Below are 19,013 nucleotides of genomic sequence, written 5' to 3' on the forward strand. Positions count from 1 at the left end.
ATATAACGCAAAAGAAGCAAAATGGGTCACTCACGCTTGTGCCATTAATGCCCTATTGTTAGTGTGATGTATCTGTGGAACAACTAGTGTTTATTCATGTGTGTGTGTCTGTGTGTGTGTGTGCATTCGTATAAGTGTCTGGCTGTGACATCTGAGTAGCTGGGTAATAATATGGAAATGGTTCAGTAAAGTACAAGAGAGCGTAGCGCTGGTTTGGCACTGCAGTTTTGGAACGCAATTACTGAAACTACTGAGACTGTAGTTTCAGTAATTGTAACACTTCTGACCAAGAAGCACTGGTGTTGGCGCTTAACAAGCATACACGCACACACGGGGGTGATTAATTGGCTGGTTTCTGAGAGGAGCCCAGAGCAGTTTCTGCTTCTCTATGAAACATCTGGCATCATTAGAAGCCAACATTAGGGAGTTATCAATAGAGAGCTGATAGTGTTTGAAAACCTGTTATTTATGGAGCTTTGTGGTGCATTAGCCACGGAAATGGGCACATAGACAACTTACCAAGCTCGAAAAAGATATTTGTTTTAGTAAATGCTTTAAAAAATAGCCTGAAGTGTCTAATTAGTGTAACAACATGTGTTCGTGCACCTCAATTTGACCTCTTACCGGAAGCTTTACTCTTAGTTCTAACCAATGCCCTTTCCCTCTCTCTGGAATTCAACATGTGTCCTTCTCACTTGGATTCACTTCATCTAGGCGGCTCTCCCATTTCTTTTTTATCTCTTGTTCCCACCTTTGATGCACTGATTTAATATTTGGGTTTGCTACCTGTCCAATTCAAGCCCAAAAATCTAGATAGGATATCTGTGACTATGAGGCAATCCACTGGCACGATCTATTCAATTCAGTTCTATGTTATTGTGCGTTTGCTTTGCCACTGAGCTGCAGCTAGCGGCAAAGCTAAGGTAGAATGGAGCTAATGGCAGACAGGCAGACAGCAGTTTGGAGGCACATCACAAAGCTACAACAATATATTTGAACTCAGCCACAGCCAAGATATCAGTATCAGACTGGACCAGGAAAAAGCTGGATCAGGCAATCCCTACTTTTGTAGACACCATCAAGTCTTAGTCTAGAAAACTTTTTTTTCTTTATGTTTTTTTGTAATTTTTTTGTAATGCTATTCTTTTTTTTTTTTTAATTTTCATTTTAAAGTGCCTGCTCTTATAAACACTAGGCATAATTACAACCATAGATGGATATACACTCTTAGAGAAAACAGCCATGGTTATAAAAGTGCAAAAATATCTGTGTTAGATTGCAGAGGCAAAGCAGGAGACAAACAGGAGAGACATTTTCTCTCGGTGCCGAGATGGATCAATGAACTCATCACACACTAGGACAGCTGACTGTCAGCACACAATATCCTCAACATATTTCCATTTGTTTTGCAATAGGGCCATGCTTTAGCGCTATATTTTTGAATAGACGTGAGGGGTAATTTGACCTGCATATGCCTATCCACTCGATGTCATCCTCAGTCATGCTGGTTACCATGATTGTTGCAGATTCACTAAATTACTTTGAACTGAATAATTAAACTGAGCTTGCACTTCAGTAACTCACAGGCGATGTGGGTGTTTTCCATTATCACACTGTATAAATTAGTGTAACTTATAGCTGAAGTGGAATTCAGCTTAAGGGGCACAATGACTTTATTGGATGGAGCTTAAGTTTACATGACACTCATGTAACAAAAATTCTTCAGGACTATTTTTGTTTTAATTTTTTATATTTATAGCTTATAGAAACAAAAAAACAAGTTTCTCACAATATAAATTCTGAGTTTGAATAAATTATTGTTCAAATAGTATAAATACCTTGTGTCTCTTGGTTTAGCTCAGTATGTGTAATCACAGTCATGGGAAGACAGTTGATTTGATGGTGTTGGAATTAAATAATTTTCTAGATGATAATCATGACAGTCAAAAGGAGGGTAAGACACAGAAGATCATTGCTTTGAGAACTCAGGAAAGTTTCACAAGGAGCGGTCTGATGCTGGTGTCAGAACATTAAAGGCCACCATACACAGACGTCTTTGGAATAGAGGCTACGGCTTACGCATTTTTAATGTCAAACTACACCCAAATGAAAGACAATATCTTACCTGTGCTAAGGAGTAAAAGAACTCGATTGTTGGTCGCTGGTCCTCTTTACAGATAAAAGTAAATTTTGTGTTACAATTGGAAATCAAAGTCATAGAGAGACACAGAAGCCAAGGGTTTTGATGTAGTGTGTGTACGTGCTGCAATGTGCTGGTGTTGCTGCAGGGCTACGGTGTTTTATCAAGTCCAAAGAAACATAGCTGTCTGCCTGGAGATTTTAGAGCACTTCATGGTCCCATGTGCTGGCAAGTTTTATGGTGATGCTGACTTCCTTTTCCAGCAGGTGTTAGCGCCTGCCCTCAGTGCCAAAACCAAATTGTTTGTTGATCATGTGTGGTTGATTGGTTGGCCAACTCGTTTGAACTGAACACCAGTGAGAATTTACTGTATGGGGTATTGTGAAGAGGAAGAGGAGACCAGCACACCTGATCAAACAGATGAGCTTGTCAGAGCTAGATATTTCTAAACAGTCAGTTCTTTATTGACGGAAATATTCAAGTAAAATGAGTTGCTCAATTGGTGATTTCCATTAGTGTGATTGAAGTACTCTGGTAATATTCATATTTACCGTTCTATCTCACTTTTGCATGACGTTAATTTAAAGCCACTGAAGCTATACAGCACAAGGTTTTAATCTGGTTAGTTTGTTTCAATACATGACAACTGTATGCAATAATTCAAATGATGGTGCACAATTTGGTTTGCATTTGTCAGGATACTATGGGTATATGTTTGAGTTGCCTGGCTGCTGCTCCAGTTCTTCCTGGTTTAAGTAAAAGAGGAAGCTGAGGGCAGAGCTGGTTTAAGTGCAGAGGCCAACAAATGGACTTAACCATCTGGTGACCACACAGGAGAATGGGGTGTCCTCTTGCAATGTGTTTAGCTATTGTGTCTGTGGTTTTTCCCTTTGATGTTTAAAATGGTTTATTCAGTTACTATATAAGTTGCTAAGTATTTTTTGAGTAGAATTTTGTTTTCTTGTTTTCTTTGTTTGACATCTTTTATGGGCCCACTTAGTCCTTAAAATAGTTTGTTTCCATTACTGTAAATTTTTGTAGTAACGTCTTTTTTGGGGTATAATAAAACCCATTTTTTGAAGATTACACCTGTGCCTGTACATTCTTGGCTGATTGGTCCCTTAGTTATTAGTTATATGCCATAATCAACAATTTGTTTTTTAAAAAAGAGAGAATATTTCACTTGATATGTTACTTCACTTGAATACAGAATAATTTACTGTTTTGAATGAACTTACAAAAACAGAATACATTTTTCATGATATTCTACCTCTTTGAGATGCACTAGTACAAGCTCAATGTTATAAGTGAAACAAACCAAAGGAAAATGCATCAAAAGAACAGTGCATAGTGCAGGATGTGTAGGCAGGCAAAGGCACCCTCATCTATGGGGCAGGTGAAATGAAAAGAATACTGAATTCTAGGCAGATGTTGTGCATTACAGCCTGTACTTGGCTCGACACTGAGGCAATTCTGCAACACTAACAACACAGAGCACGACAGCAGAGAATTTGGTTTCTTCTCAAGATATTATTACTATTGTAGCTGTGGATTTCAGCCCATTCAATTACACTGCCTCTCTATGAAATGCAATATAAATATTATCCATGTGCTTCTGTTTCTCAGTTTCAGGGAGGGTGACGGTAAATGAGGATTTTCATCACAGGCTTGAACCTTGACAGACTTATTTCCTCCACCAATGCATATGTGATAATTGCAGTTTGATTGTGTGTGTGTATGTGTGTGTTTATTTGTCAGCAAGACTACATAGAACCACTAATCCAAATGCCATAAAACAGGGACTGTTTATTATGCGTTATAATACACAGTCTGAAAATTGAAGTGCAACTCCACAACTTTGCTTTTATTTTGACATTTTGGTTTTGGACCTTTTAGAGCTGCTAGTAGGAGATGGAGAGAGACATTTCCATCTACTGCCAATCTCTAGACATGACACTGATGTCAATTCATTCCTAGAAAGGAAACAAAGAGAATGCATGCAATTTCAAACTGCTGAATAATGCCCATAAGAAGAAGGGAAGGCAAGAAATGAAATAGGTACAGAGTGTGTGTTTTGGAGTAAAGGATTAAGAGGAGAGAAAGTAGAAAGGTACCCCGGGGATCTTTGGCCCCGACAAGAAACTCCTGCTGAGACTTTATTAGTTTTGGTGTGTGTATTTTTCTGCATGTGTACATAGAGGTGGTGCAGAGATTTGATTCCTTTCCCCTTTTTTATTCCAAACTACCCGCTATGTATCAGCTGCTGCGGAAGCTATTTGAGTGAGCAAGAACAAGTGTGTGTGTGTGTGTGTGTGTGTGTGTGTGTGTGTGTGTGTGTGTGTGTGTGTGTGTGTGTGTGTGTGTGTGTGTGTGTGTGTGTGTGTAGAAGAGCAGTAATTGGCATGTCCACCTGACTGAAAGGCCTGGGCGAAGTGGCAGTGCCGGAGTGGAGCTGATAACATGGCAATTAGGCTGCGAGAGACAGACCCCCAATCAGCTCAACATGGTACAGAGACTTACAGAGACAGGTGGGACTACAAGGACCGACAGAGACCAGAGAATGGGCGAGTGCCCCCAGGTGTGAGCTAATTTGTCATGCTGCTATACTGAAATCAAGCAAGCTCCGCGAGGGCTTCTGCCAAGCTATCCGTACAGGATGGCGCAGGCAGACAGCTCACGTTCACGCAGAAGACACCTGCTGCGGCTGCTGACGAAAACCTTGGTTTTGTTGCGTCTTTTTAAAACTCAAATGGCACACTTTAAAAGGATGAAGAAAGCGGGCAAAGGTTTACATGCTCTGTGTCTCACTACTAATGCACAGATAAAAAAAGAGGAGAGTAATTTCATGGCTGTGTCTGATTGTTTTTGCCAGTGGTTCTTTCTTTCTTTCTTTCTTTCTTTCTTTCTTTCTTTCTCTTTTTTCTCCTTACCCCCCCCCCCCCCCCCCCCCCAGGAAGGATTAGAAGAAGCCTCCTGGATCGCATCACATGAGCATTGCAACAAACTTTTAAAACTTCAAAGCGCTGAGTTATATTTCAGTTGGCAGACAGAAGTGTTAACACTATCACCGCCTCTATTGCTGAGTTTCTAATCATTCATGCTGCTTGCAAACTAACTCTCTGTCTGGAGCCTTCAGTCTCGACCCATCTATCTCAGCTCCAGATTCATTGGCACATTTTCCTTTTCGCCTCACTGTGCTCTTTTGTCTTTCTCTGTTTACCTCTTAGCTTCTGCAGAGCATTAACTTTTATCTCTTTTTTCCCCCCCACACCAGCTCTCCACTCTTTTGATAAGCCTACTCCCCCCTCCTCTTTATCATCTTTTATCCCCTCATCCTGGCGTCTTTGTGTGGATTCAGGGATGGTGTAGAGCAGATTATCAACTAATGCTCACAATGGTCATTTATTCACCTCTTTGTTTGCAAATCCTCTGGTGTTCAATAACCTTTGTGTTTATTTATGCAGAATAGTGTGTGTGTGAGTGGGTGTGTGTGTGTGCTTGTACATTGTGTGTTATCGAATGGTTGTTATGGCCATGCTATGCTCCGATGTTTCCTCTCTAATATGTGGCGAAGGCTTCATGAGTGCTGACATACATAAGCAAAAGCGGGGTTTGTGTGACAGTAAAGCTTTAAGGACACTCAATAACATATTGAGTACTGAACCCAGACCGCAGTGTGAGTGCACTGCATTGATTTACAGACCACATGACAATCACAAATAAGTGCGGCTCATGCTCACCACTGTAGGCCACTGTGTGTGTGTTTATGAGTGGCAGCTTGTGCACAGACTCCCTTGCATCACTCCAGGAGCTTTTAACCCTTGTGGATGATCACCACCTCCATATGGAGTTATCGTGTAATAGTATGAAGAGACGATTTCTCTATGATCAGCAGACAAAGTTTAGCGAATCCCTGCCGGACAGCCTTTCAGGCTATCACTGAAGGTATGTGTGAACTGGGAACTACTACCATACTGCATTTTGCTTTTTCAAATTGCTTCTTTAATTTCAATTTAGAGGAAAAAAACAAAACAATAATAACGAGAAAACCTATTAGTCTCATTGCTTGAACCACTTTAGAGTTCATTAGCACGCCATCTGGCTTATAGCTCTTGGTTCCAGTGATAGGCTTAAACTGCTCTTTAAATGAAAAGATAATATTTTGACATTGAGATGAATGCTGCCATTGTTTTGCGATAACCTGTTAAATGACTAATTTCCTGCTGGCTTTATCGAGGACATGGTTGTAAGTTGAGGAGGAAATTGAGTTTTTCAGAGCTTTGATATTTTGCACCCAAGCATCCGTTAATCCACTCACTGAGGATGTTTTGCCACTCAGGGGAACAGCTGTAAACAAACACCGCATGTTTAAGAAGCCAATTTTGTTCTTAGCAGAGACGTTATGTCATTTCATTTCCATCATTATTTTGGATTATTTCCTGTGGCGTAGAGGAGGACGGCACGTTTGACAAACGGTCTCTCTCTGAAACATCTGAAAAATTGAATTCTAAACATGGAATTAAATCAGCAAAGTGCACAATTCTGGATGGACAGTTCTGCATGTTTGAGTTGTAATATTATAACATCTGCCTGGGGATACCACTGCCACTGTCACGAGTATTTGAAAATGTATACCACGCTTTGCTCGGTCTGAGCACCTCAAGTAAATTTTCATGCCTTGTCTAATTTCCCTTGATTAATTTCTAAGTCCTAATGAGGCTAATTTGATTACATTTGTCAAAGCTTTTCACACATTGTGAATGATAGCAGTTGAGTAGTTGTGAATAGGCAGATTGATCTGTGTTACCTCTGTAGTTATTGTTAAATAATATTTTACAAACATGTACATAAACACTGATACTGGTTGCCGTGTGACACTTGAGGCTTTAATGGAAAATCACTGATTCATTGTAATGATTACTCTATGGATTCATTATGTAAGTGGATGCCTACTGCAGACTGCCAAAGTGTCATACAGTAAACGGTACATATATGTAGGCCGTATAGGTGAAGTAGTACTAGATCTACAATGTCTTTACTTTCAGTATTTGAAACATTCACATGGTAATGTGATTTCAGTTGCTGGGTAGTGTCCTCACATGCCAGCCAGGTCTCTGTCAGCCAGTTCTGACCAATCCACACTCACACAAGCTTGATGATGTATGAATGCTGTATACTATTAATATCACACCCTTTTGTTACTTGCCATCTGGCATTTGGTGCAAGGCGGTTAATGTACACTGAGTTTTTCACTGAAAATGGCTAATGACTCAGAGGATAATTTTCTGTAGTTAATTACTACAACCAACCCGCTTGCTACAGTCTTACAGTAGTTGCCTTTATGTTAGGATCTTTTCCATTTTATAATGTAAAGGGAACTACATATGGTCAAAGTTTGAAATAAAGAGGTCAGGCCAGGATTCAGACTGTTTCTTATTCTTGGGTTAAGTTTATTTTTCAACTCTTGGATTTGTATGATGTCAGAGAGAGTGGATATGCTGTGGGGCCACAGCATGATTATGAGCCACAGGTTTGCAGAAAGGTCCAGTATCAGATAAATGAGGATTATTTTTAAAGTGTGAACGATACAAAGCTACTGTACCACGGCGGAGTCAAGTGTAAAAATACGGGGCTTGAAATGAGACCCATACAACAAGCCCTCTTACCTCAACGACATAATACGTCATAATGTACTCTCAAAGCAATAATAAAGGTGTGTTTACAGAAACATTTGAAGGTGGAGGCGGTGATGATGGCACAGCTTACAAAGATTTTTAACCAGAAACAATTAAGAGATCTGAGTTTGCAACAATGTGAAAACAGTAACAGAATTAAAGATTCAAAATAGGCAGTTTGATGATTTTAACTAAATTTCTTTATACACAGAAAACAAATTCATGCACATTTGTGTTGAGTGTTGAGCTAGTTTTGACGTTATGCAGCATCCTTGTTTTCAGGCTGCTGTTTTTTGCTCCTTTCATCACTTTGCAATGAAACACACGGGTACCAGAATAGTTATGCATTGCCAAAGTCAAGTTTTAAGTTTCATTTCAGGGTGTAGTTACTATAAAATTGTTTATAACAAAGCATCTTGTCTGTTCCCTGGTTTGCTCAGCCCTGGTCACAACTCAAATTCTATTATTCAAGCTCATCTCCTCCCCCTTGTCCTTTCTCATCCTCCCTCTGCCTCTGACATTCACTCTGGATTATTGATTGTCAGTGAGATCTAATCTGTCCTCCCATGTCATCATACAGGAGCTTGGCTGTGAAGGGGAGAAAACAATAGACATGCATGATCTCCACAAACTCATCTTCTTAGCAGTTCACACCTTCATTCTTCGCCCCCCTTCATTTCCTGGTGCAATTAATTTTAATGCTCTTCTCTAAAGCTTCATTTTCCATCTATTCTCTTTCATTTGTAAATTGCCATTTCGCCTAGTTTCCTGACGTTCTATTTCTCCCTATACTCTGGGTTACTTTTCGTCATCCACTTAAGAGAGCATGACCGTGTCAGACCCTTATATCCTGTCTCCTCTTCCTAGTAGTCCTTCGTTTTCTTCCTCTTGTGTGAAACATGTAGGAAGTTCCTTTGAACAGGAGTGGATATGACAGCCAGTGACCTCGATTGGAGGAGTTAGGTGGTCTGTGTCTGTGCCTGTTTTATCTAAAGTGATCTGTAATTGTATGTTCTCTGAAACAGTGATGGATAATCAATAGTTCTGTCTGTCTCTGTGAGAGTGTGGTGGTGGCTAGAGTTAGAGAATAAAAGTCATTTTGTCCTTAATGCGGGACCATTACAGAGCTTTTTTTTTTCTCTCTCACACCACTGCTTGCAAAGAGGAGACCAAGGCTGGCCTGGCATTTCCTATACCAGCTTTTGTTATTCTCTGTTAGGTGCTCTCAGGGTAGTGCAAGCTCTCACTGGCAAAATCATAACAGAAATGGCAACTCCAGCTGCGTTCGTGGCTGCGCTGTGCACTGTAAGCCATAACTGCCCTGCAGTTTGAATCCAGAATCCAGCCTCATATATACAGCCTCTGTGCAGCTTCACTCAGATCCTCTGGTTTAAACAAATACAGACAGGGGATTGTACAGATGTGTGAATATATGAGTATGCATCCTGGCATTGTGAGGCCCATTAATGTATGTATGAGTATGCTGGCATTTACTAACACCCACAATCAGACACACAGATTAAGTTGGCATTTCTCTCGTCTGTGCCCTGATCAGAGTTGATGACGGGACTTGGAGCCTGTGTCGTGGATGTCCATTGTTTACTACCATTTCTCTGTTTGTGTGTTCCCCTGACACTGATCGTTTGTGAAAAGTAAACCTCAGCCCCAGCCTCTGTGACAATGTCTCGTGTCACAGCGGATAATAGACTGCAGTGCATCATGGGAAAAACCCTGGGGTCCTGGGTTTTATATTTATTTTTAAAGCTGCGACCAGATTCTTCTTCTCCCCCCCCCTCCTGCTCGTTCAAATGAAGTAATTTCATGGCTCATTCCTGGGGTTAAAACTGGGTCTGGTGGAATGGATGAGATGTAAATAGCCCCATGCTTTACCTCTAACATGCTATAGGACCAGCAAATTGGGATCATCGGTAAACGTGTTGGCAGCATTGGTCTGCTGAATGCTGTATTTAGGAGTCCAAGTTTAATGTGTTATACAGGCATGAAATCACTGTGTGATAGAGTTTCACCCGCTTGAAGATTACAGAGAAATGAGGGTAACTGTGATTTTTTTCCTTTCCTCTTTTATATAAAACTTGGACTGCAAATAGAAATTTTATCTTAGAGTTGACTAAAAGGTGTTTGGTGGGGAGGTACTCGATGCCAATATCATGCTGCTCAAATACACCGTGGCACCGTCTCTGTGATGCCTGAAATAAGGTGGATAACCGGATCACTTGCCTCATCCTCCATGCATAAGGATGAAGCAAACACATATTCAGATGCATCCTAAAGTTGAAGCCAAGGTTATGCAGAAATCAAACTTCAACAAAAAGCCTACACAGCAAAAGAGTCCACATGGACTAATTTAGATGCTCTTTTTTAGAGTCAAATGAGCAATGTTCGGTGACGCCATGTTAATCTACTGAGGGATTTGGCTTGGAACGACCTTCCTGGGTGCTGTACCTAACAGCTTAATTACCTTTTCAAAAGGAAATACCTCTGAGAGTTAGCAGCCACTCTCACAGCAGATATGCTGCTCCGTCAAGAGGAGGTGATATGAGGTTACACTTCACTGGGCTGAGTCATATTGACCTACCTGTCCTCTACACACACACATAGACAACAGACGCACACACCTGTCCGACACTTTGCCCTTGATTTTGGCACCTTCACTATACACATACCTTTTTTCTCAGTATGTGAAGCTGGAGGTACAGACTTAAATTACACTCCATCACTGTGTATCTTCTTTTTCAGCTACCCACAAGACGCATATCTTGCTTTTGTCTTTCCATTCTGCCTCCCACCATCCACCCTCCATCATTAGTTGTCTTCTCAACACTCCCTCGGCTGGAAGTGAAAAAAAGTCACCAGCAAGGGCAGCGAGAGATAATGCAACACCAGATAGTGACAAATAGGACAGTGGAGATAGTGCGATTGTTGAGTCAGATCAAATTCAAGCTGAGACAGACAAGTAAAGGTGACTGATAACACCTTTTTTTTTAATGGTAAGGGTGGTAATCACCCCAAATCATAAAGATCTGAAGGGCTTTAACACAGATAGATGATAGTGCACGTGCATGGTCTTAAAGCTTTGCGTCCCTAAAAGCAAGCAGTAGAGGGATATGGTGCAATGTCATTTCAAAAGCGATGTCAGTTGAAAGGTATGGATATTTAATCATCTTTGCCTCATCTTAAATTCTCTGCAGTATCCTGTCCCAGGAGGGAGAGCCTACAAAGTCCATTAAACCACAGAATGAGCAGTTTGTCTTCATTTGTACGTAACGGAAGTGGTGAGGCCTGGCAATGTGGCAAAGGTGGGATTTCAGTGGAAGAGGGAAGTCACGATCCTGTTAAAAGTGATGTCTGTAAAGTGAAAGGTCTGCTACATCTTATACCTTGAAAGCTTGCTCTTTAACAGCTTGTAAAATTAAGTTGTTCTGTGGTCTATTAATGTGTCTCCCTGCCTTCTTCTGCAGCTCTTTCACCTTTATAAAGTTTGATCGGTTTGCATGAATCTGATGCTAATTTGCAGCTTGGCTCTCCCGCCTCACTTTGTTTTCTGTCTTGCTCTTGCTTGTGCACTTTCTCTTGCCTCTTTTTGTGAGATTGGCAGGTCTTTAGGGTTGTGAGGCACTTAGCTTCCCATGTTTCTTCCTCCTGTCTCCTCCCCCTGACTGGCAGTAATTACATCAGGTTTGGGCCTGGTTTTTCCTGACAACCCCAAAGAGCTGACAACCAGAAAGCTGAAAGAGAGTGAGTGAGAAAAAGAAAGATGGGAAACAAGGAAGATACTGCTTAAGAAGACACAAAAGTGGCAGCATACAGAAATGGGGAAAGCAGGAGTGAAGTGCAAGACAAGAGTGCAGAGGGAGAAAACCGTACACGAAGGGAGAGAAGCAGAAAAGGCTACACATCAGTGATTCCTGACAGGTCTTTCTTCTTCTTTTTCATCTCTACCCCCTTTTGTTAGTCTTCCCATCATGGCTGTGTGAATTCTGTATTCACCACTGCTCACTTCGACCGACGTGTAGGATGAAAAAAAGTGTCCCCTCCCAACTCGGAGCTGCAACCAGCTGTTTCCCACCATTTTCAGCTGTCATACAGCAGGTCTCAGCAGGCCTTTATTTAATTCTAATATGGAAATGGAAAGATTATAATCCTTTGTTAGTTAATGAACTTTCTTTCTTTCTTTCAAGATGACCAAGTGTCAAAAGTCCCTTAAAGACAGAAAAAAATGTAGAAAATTGGTAGACTGATAGATGAACACATCAGAAAGATCAAATTCAGCCCAGTTCAGTTTCTCCCTTCTCTCTTTGGAGGAATGAGGAAAAGAATTTAAGAAATCATTCACAGAAGATGGAATTTTTGTTGTTGTTCCCTCAAAGCATGTGCTTTTGTTCTTCTTTTGTAAAGAGACTTTCAGATCAATAAGTAATGAATACAACATTTATTATTCCACATTTCACTTTTACTTCTATCATCAGCAAGTCTGTCTCCATCTCACTAACGGTTTTTACATAGTCAGATAAAACTTGTGGTTCGAAGTAGAAGTGTTTGTCCACCACTACTGTCTCCAGTTGAATAGCCATCACCAGTTGTGTCTGTATCTGGAAGTCCCACAAGACCCTAGCTTGGTCACTCTTAACAACCCTATGGGTGTGTGCCATTTTGACCTTTTGTGGACTTGCAGGCCATACTCAGCACAGATGTTCCTGTATACTATGTCAGTCGCTTGATTGTGTTCCATGTATGCCCTGCCTCCTAGCATCTTGCACCTTGCTGTTATGTGCTGGATTGTCTCAGGGACATTTTTATACAGCCTGCACCTGGGGTTGTGTTTGGTGCCTCTATCGAGCTTGTGCTTAGAGCTCATACTTGTGCTGCAGCCACTTCTTCTATCTGCCGGTGGTATGTACAGTGCAGGGACCTGTCTTTCCATAATGGGTCCTGATGTTGCTCCTATTCTTTCTCATGGTATGTACTAAGCATGTGATCACTTGTGGCCATCTTTCTAATGTAGTCATGGATGTTCGTTGTCTCACCCTGGCACACGCTAGTCCTCGGCCTCCATCCTTCCACTTAGTTTATAGTTACAGATTGCTGCATTTGTGGTGAAACTCTTGATGTAGGTGGCTTCTATCACCTCCTTTGGCCAGCTGATTATCCCAGCAGGGTATCTGATGAGTGGTAGGATGTAGGTATTGATTGCCCAGATCTTGTCCTTCCCATTCAGCTGATTCTTCAGGACTTGCCTTATTCCCTGCAGGTATTTGGTGGTTGCAGCAAAGATGTGGTCTCTTTTCAAGTGCTTCACATTTGTCTGTGGGATTCTCAGGTACTTGTATCTGTCCTTGATGTCTGCAGTGCTGCCTTTTGGTAGTGCATTCCCCTCAGTTCAGACTACTTTCCCTCTCTTAGTTACGATCCAGCTACACTTCTCCAGTCTAAATGGCATTTTGATGTCGTTGATCCTAGTCCTAGAATTTATATCGTTTTTAACTTATAACATACATGATGTTATCCATGTAGAGGAGGTGGTTAATGTTTACTCCATTCTGTATTCGGTACCTATAGCCATTCTGGCTGATGATCTGGCTAAGGGTGTTTTTTAGGCCGTTTGCCAAACAGCAGTCATGACAGAGCATCCTGGTATATCCCGCATTTGATGGTGACTTGTTCAAAAGACCATGTTGATCTTGTATAATTATAGACATTTTAGGATCCATGTGAGCCATCGAGTCATTGGCTTTCTTCTAGTCTATCCAGGCATCAAATTCTGACTCCACCACCCAAATGTTGCAGCAGAAATCGAGAGTCACCTGACCAGACAAAATTATTCCATTGTTATTCAATTTTGGTGAGCGTGTGTGAATTATAGCCTGTTTCCTTTTCTTAGCTGACAGGAATGGACACATACCAGTAGACCATCTGCTTCAAAGTTTGACATATGCATTCTCTGATGCTCTTCTGGATACCCTGGTAGTAACAAGTGGTTATTTGAGTTACTGTTGCCTAGCTGTCAGCTCAGTCTGACCATTCTCCCCTGACCTCTGGCATCAACAAGGCATTTTCGCTCAGAGAACTGCAGCTCACTGGATATCTTCTCTTTTTATGACCAGTCATTGGAAACTCTAGAGATGGTAAAGATGGGGGGGAAATCCCAGTAGCTCAGCAGTTTGTTAAATGCTCAGACCAGACCATCTGTTACAAACAGTTATGTCACGTTAAAAGTCCCTTAAATCACCTTTTCTTCCCCATCCTGACACTGCCTAAATGCACCGAGCTGCAACCATGTTAGTGTCTGATTTGATGTTTGCATTCATGAGAACTTGAATAAGTGTACCACAAAATGGAAATTAAACAAATCTTACTCGGCTGGCAAAGAGCTTGCAGTCAAAACTTAAATATTGTTTCATTTTTGTTTGAACCAAAATAATCAAGAATGAGTGTATAAATGATTTACAGAATATCAGTGGTTGCATGTAAACAAGGTTTCTCATTTACCACTAATAAGCAGGTTTCTTATCAGATTTTTTTTTTTAAATTACCGCAAAATGACTATGTTAACCAGGTAATTGTGATCAATTCTCTGTTTACACACCCTCTTGACCTTTTTACCCCTCTCCTGCCGCCTAGCCTCTTATTATTTGCATTACATCACATTAAATCAATGCTTAGGTAAACTGAGCAATGACTGCGTGTCTACGCTTTGAAATAAATCCATGGCTACAGATGACTAACCGCAGTAAAATAGCTCATTCAACTTGATGTGAACTGTAGAAGATGCCCTTTGGCCTTCACAGAACTATACTCTGACCCCGCACTGACAACTTGTCTGCTTCAGTGTCTCATAGCAAGCATTTAGTCTTGACAGGGAACGGGGGTAAAGATAGAAAAAGAAAAAAAATAAAATATTCATGAAGTAGGATTTAAATAATCAAGGACTAATCTGAAAGAGAGACACAGTTCCAGAAATCATGCGGTGCCTCTGTGAATATGCACTCAGAATAATTGGAGATCACACTGTAGTTGCACTGCTGCCCACCACCATCACCAAAACAGCCATCTGTTTGTAGCTGTTATAGAATCAGAACACACAGCATGTAATCTGGGGTGAATGCTTCCTGTTAAGCTCCTAGAGGATTATCAATCATTTATTTTTGTTAGGTTTGGATGTTCTTGTTTCTTATGGACCTTATGAAAACCCCTTTCGTAAAGAAAATACAAAGTGAGTGCTTATCAGTAGCTATTATTTCTCCTCTGCTTGTTTCGTTCTGTTTCATTTGCTGGTTGTTCTTCTTTGCTCTCTTGTCAGCGGCGTCCAGCTTCAGTTTTTGCCGTGCCTCCCTGGAGCACACGGTGTCTGCTGAGGAGCTGAGTTACCAGCTGCCGCGTCACGCCGGAGGCAGCAACCTGACCTGGCACGATGGCCGTGGCCAGAAGACAGCACACACACGCACCGTCAAACTATTGCAGCAGCCCGGCACAGAGGGCATCCAGGTATGAAGATGTCCACACATACAAACCAAAGGCAATGCGGAGGAGTGTTTTCAGTGCATGTGAATAACTCTGAAGTGTTTTTGCTTATATTTTTATTTTTATTTTTCAGAATTAAAAAGGCCAGTGGGCAATTTAGCATCTTAGAAAAACAAATTTAAGATCCCTCCCCCTCTATGTCAACACACTTTGCAGTACCCTTAGGGTCAGCGCAGTCAGTCAGTTACAGTTTACTCTTGTCAGTTCATTTTAATGACATTTTTATACAGAAATTTAAAGTTTCTCTTTCTTTGGATATAAAATAGCAATTCCTCAGTCACACAGGCCTTGAGACAGGTTAGCGACCGGCCGTCACTGTTCACAAAGAAATGCCCGAGTGGTTGCTGTAGGTAACTGGTTGACACTTGTGATTGTTTGCAAAAAGAGTGCTGTACCGAAAACCTTCTTGCGATTGATTTGCTCACAGTTGTATATAGTTTGAATGAAGTACTGCAAATACTCCCCATTTTACTGTGAGCGAGTGAAGCACGAGAAAGTGCGACACTCTCTGGAAATAGGGAATGTTTGCTTTCAAAGCAAAAGTTGTACCTTACCACTGCAACCAACACATTTCAAGTGAAACCTTTATTTCCAGACTGCATCAGATTTTTCAGTCATTCATCACTGCTTGATGAGTAGTTTGCTGGTATTTGCAGCCAAGTTTATGTCTGCCATGCAAGCTACAGGCGATCCTAGCAACCTGCTAGCAATCAAAGCAATTGAAGGATGTTTTGATGTAGCACCAAATACCCCTGTGCACTCAATTTTGCGCCGGCTAACCACTCGTAACCACTCGCCAATCTGTCACAGAATACACTTGCATGCAGGTCTCTGAAAGGCTTGCATGAAGAGGGATTTGACAATCAAATTCACAGCAACTGCCACCAACCACTCAAAACCACTGGTCATGAGGAAAATTGTGTATTCTCCAACCAGTGGTTGCTACATGATCGCTAACCAGCCTCTAGACCTGTGTGATTGAAGCATTTAAACATAAAGCATTCTTACTACCTACTACGCCGACTGTGGTCCATTTTTGCTGTAAATAATGTTACATGTCACTTGCATGGTGTTATATTACATTACATTATAATGAAATGCTTTAGTAAAATTATTTGGAAAAAATACTTTTTCTTTGAGTATAATTTTGTTGTAATTTGGAAGTAAATAATATGTCACAAAAATGTATGTAATTTCAAAACAGTGTCTAAGTTCTGCAGAAGAGTGTGGTGCAGCGAACCTATCCACACAACGTATCATACAGCAAGATAAAGGAATGTGCACAAGCAACGGGGCTTCACCTAAAGCGATCTAGTCTAGTGGGAAAGAGGAAGACTAATTGTTTAATTTACATAATGTTGGCTTGCCTCATCTTAGACTGTGGTGGATACCACCAGAGAAAAACTTATATAATTCAGGAGTGGTGTGAGAACTGCCTTCTGATGTAACTATTCTTGTACAGTCCAAGCAAGCACATACTGCACAGGAAATAAACTCCCAGGAGCATGCAATTTATAGTGACCTAGATGTCTCAGATCATGTTTTTTTTTTTTTCAGCCCCCCCTTTTTTTATGCTCAGCAAAGCTTTAGCGGAACTGACTGGTATAAAAACTACATATTGAAGTTGTTTCACTGCTGATTGATGGATGCAGAATGTGTGTCTGGCGGCTCTTAGCAGTATCATTTAAGCACAGCAACCGGAGCATCGTTTTCTTTCACACATCACTTTGTGCAAAATGAAATCCCATCTGTCCAGCACCAGAGACAGTCTAAACAAAGAGAGAGAAAAAAAATCTATTTTAAGGCTTTCTGTCTGTGTTTACCCAAAACCAGCACATGACACAACAGCTCCTGTCCTTTCTCCTACTCCTCAAATGAAAGAGACCAGATAGGCCAGCGGAGAACATTTGCTCTGTCTCACCACTGGTTTGAAGAAAATTTGCAACCTTGAGGCCTTAAGATGTACATGTGCACGACAAAATTTGTTCAATAATTCATAAAACAGTGCCCACTCAGCTATAACGGCTATAAAAGGCCTAATGAAAGACGAGTGGGAAGCTGTTTCCATGTGATTACACAGACACCGGATAATTAAACCTCCTCTATACCATGAGAAGCAAGGCTTATCATTTCCTTGTGGCAACAAGCCTCTTAATGCATTATTCAACAAATGGGAGAGCCGTCCAGCTCTGTCTGATACGTGTGCGTGTGAGAATGAGTGCCTGCGCATTCAGAAAATGTTTCAGAGTCCATTCGTACATCTATACATTTAAGCACTGGTGTATATTGGTGCGTTTTTACTGTCGATTGTTTTCTATGTATCCAGTTCTCTCAGGATGATTAGATTATGCTCCATTACACTGGTTGTGCACACATCAGCTGTAATGAGGAAGCCAGTTAAGTGAAACACAGCTTGTCTTCTGTATAAGGTGGGACCTGGGGAATTTCTTGATCTGTTTAACAAAGCTTATATAACACATTATGCACTGCTATCCAAACACTCAGTCAGTGGAGACAGAAAATAGTGACAGCAGAGTGGGAGGACAGAAATCTTTGATATTTATTGGTGTTCATGCATGCACAAAAGGGGCCATTATTACAAAAGATGCCCCCAGCATTAAAATATTTTCAATGCAAAAAATATATCAAAAATGTAATTTTTAAAAACATTTTTTACCACGGCGCACTATATTCCAGTCTTTTTTTAATTTTATTAAAATGAAAGCAAAGGAAAGACACCAAGAAATGATTATTAAAAAGGTTGCAACGGGTAGACAATTGCACTGAAAACAGCTCAATTTATATTGTAAACAAGTTAGATATTGTCTGCACACAGTAGCAGCTGGCTCAACAGGAGTCAGCAAAAGCATATGTTGAAACAGAGGTTATATACTCCTTTGCCTTATTAAGTTTAGGCTTACAGAGATCTGTCTTCTGACTAGATTTTCCAAATAATTAGTTATTGCGTAGTTGACGTACCTTCTGTGCCATCCCTGAATTGGCTGTTTAGATAGACAGATGGGGTGAAGGGAGGGGTTTGTGGGTGGCTCATTTTGCCGTCTGACTCACAGCTTGTGGGTGAACCTTTAGATGAGACTGGGGAATAGGTGGAATAAAATGAATGCAATCTAGGAAGGTATAGAAGCCACTGTGTCTCCTTTCTCTAAAGCAGGACCAAGTGAGTTACTGGAAATGAGGCTTTTATTCACGCTATGCTAGGTGGGCAAATAAAAAACCCCACTTAGTGAAAATTTTTACCATTATCCTTATTGAAGACAGTTTCTGACCTGAGCTGATACAAAAGAGTATATTCCCTATTCTCACATATATAATAGTGTTCACTTTTGCGCCAATAGCACCAATGTATGTTGTTTCATGTGTTTCTGTATTACGTACTCACTTCTATCATGTATGAACATGTATGAGATTGCTTAGATTATCGTGGTCTGCTGTAATAAATTAAGGCACACGCAAACTACTTGTACAATGTGCATCATAGGCTCCTTTCAAAGTGCTAGGTTTTTAGACAGGATAATGGCATGGTTTTACAGATTCCACAGTTGGTCTGTCAGTCAGTTCACAGCTTGATCCAGATGAATTTCATGAAACTTTTTTCAGACATTCATGGTCTAAGGGTATGAATCCTGATGAGGTTTGTG

General features: G+C 40.8%; 1 protein-coding gene across 1 annotated transcript in view; it reads left to right on the forward strand.

Moving 5' to 3' along the window:
• Positions 1-19,013, forward strand: part of samd10b (sterile alpha motif domain containing 10b) — a 57,815-nt gene that overhangs the window by 11,866 nt on the left and 26,936 nt on the right. The window contains exon 2 of the mRNA XM_040008324.1: positions 15,134-15,318. Coding sequence (XP_039864258.1) covers positions 15,134-15,318 — 185 coding nt within the window. The remainder of the gene's footprint in view (positions 1-15,133; positions 15,319-19,013) is intronic.

The sequence above is a fragment of the Simochromis diagramma genome, unplaced genomic scaffold, assembly GCF_900408965.1.
Source record: "Simochromis diagramma unplaced genomic scaffold, fSimDia1.1 OVJJ01000545.1, whole genome shotgun sequence".
NCBI lineage: Eukaryota > Metazoa > Chordata > Actinopteri > Cichliformes > Cichlidae > Simochromis > Simochromis diagramma.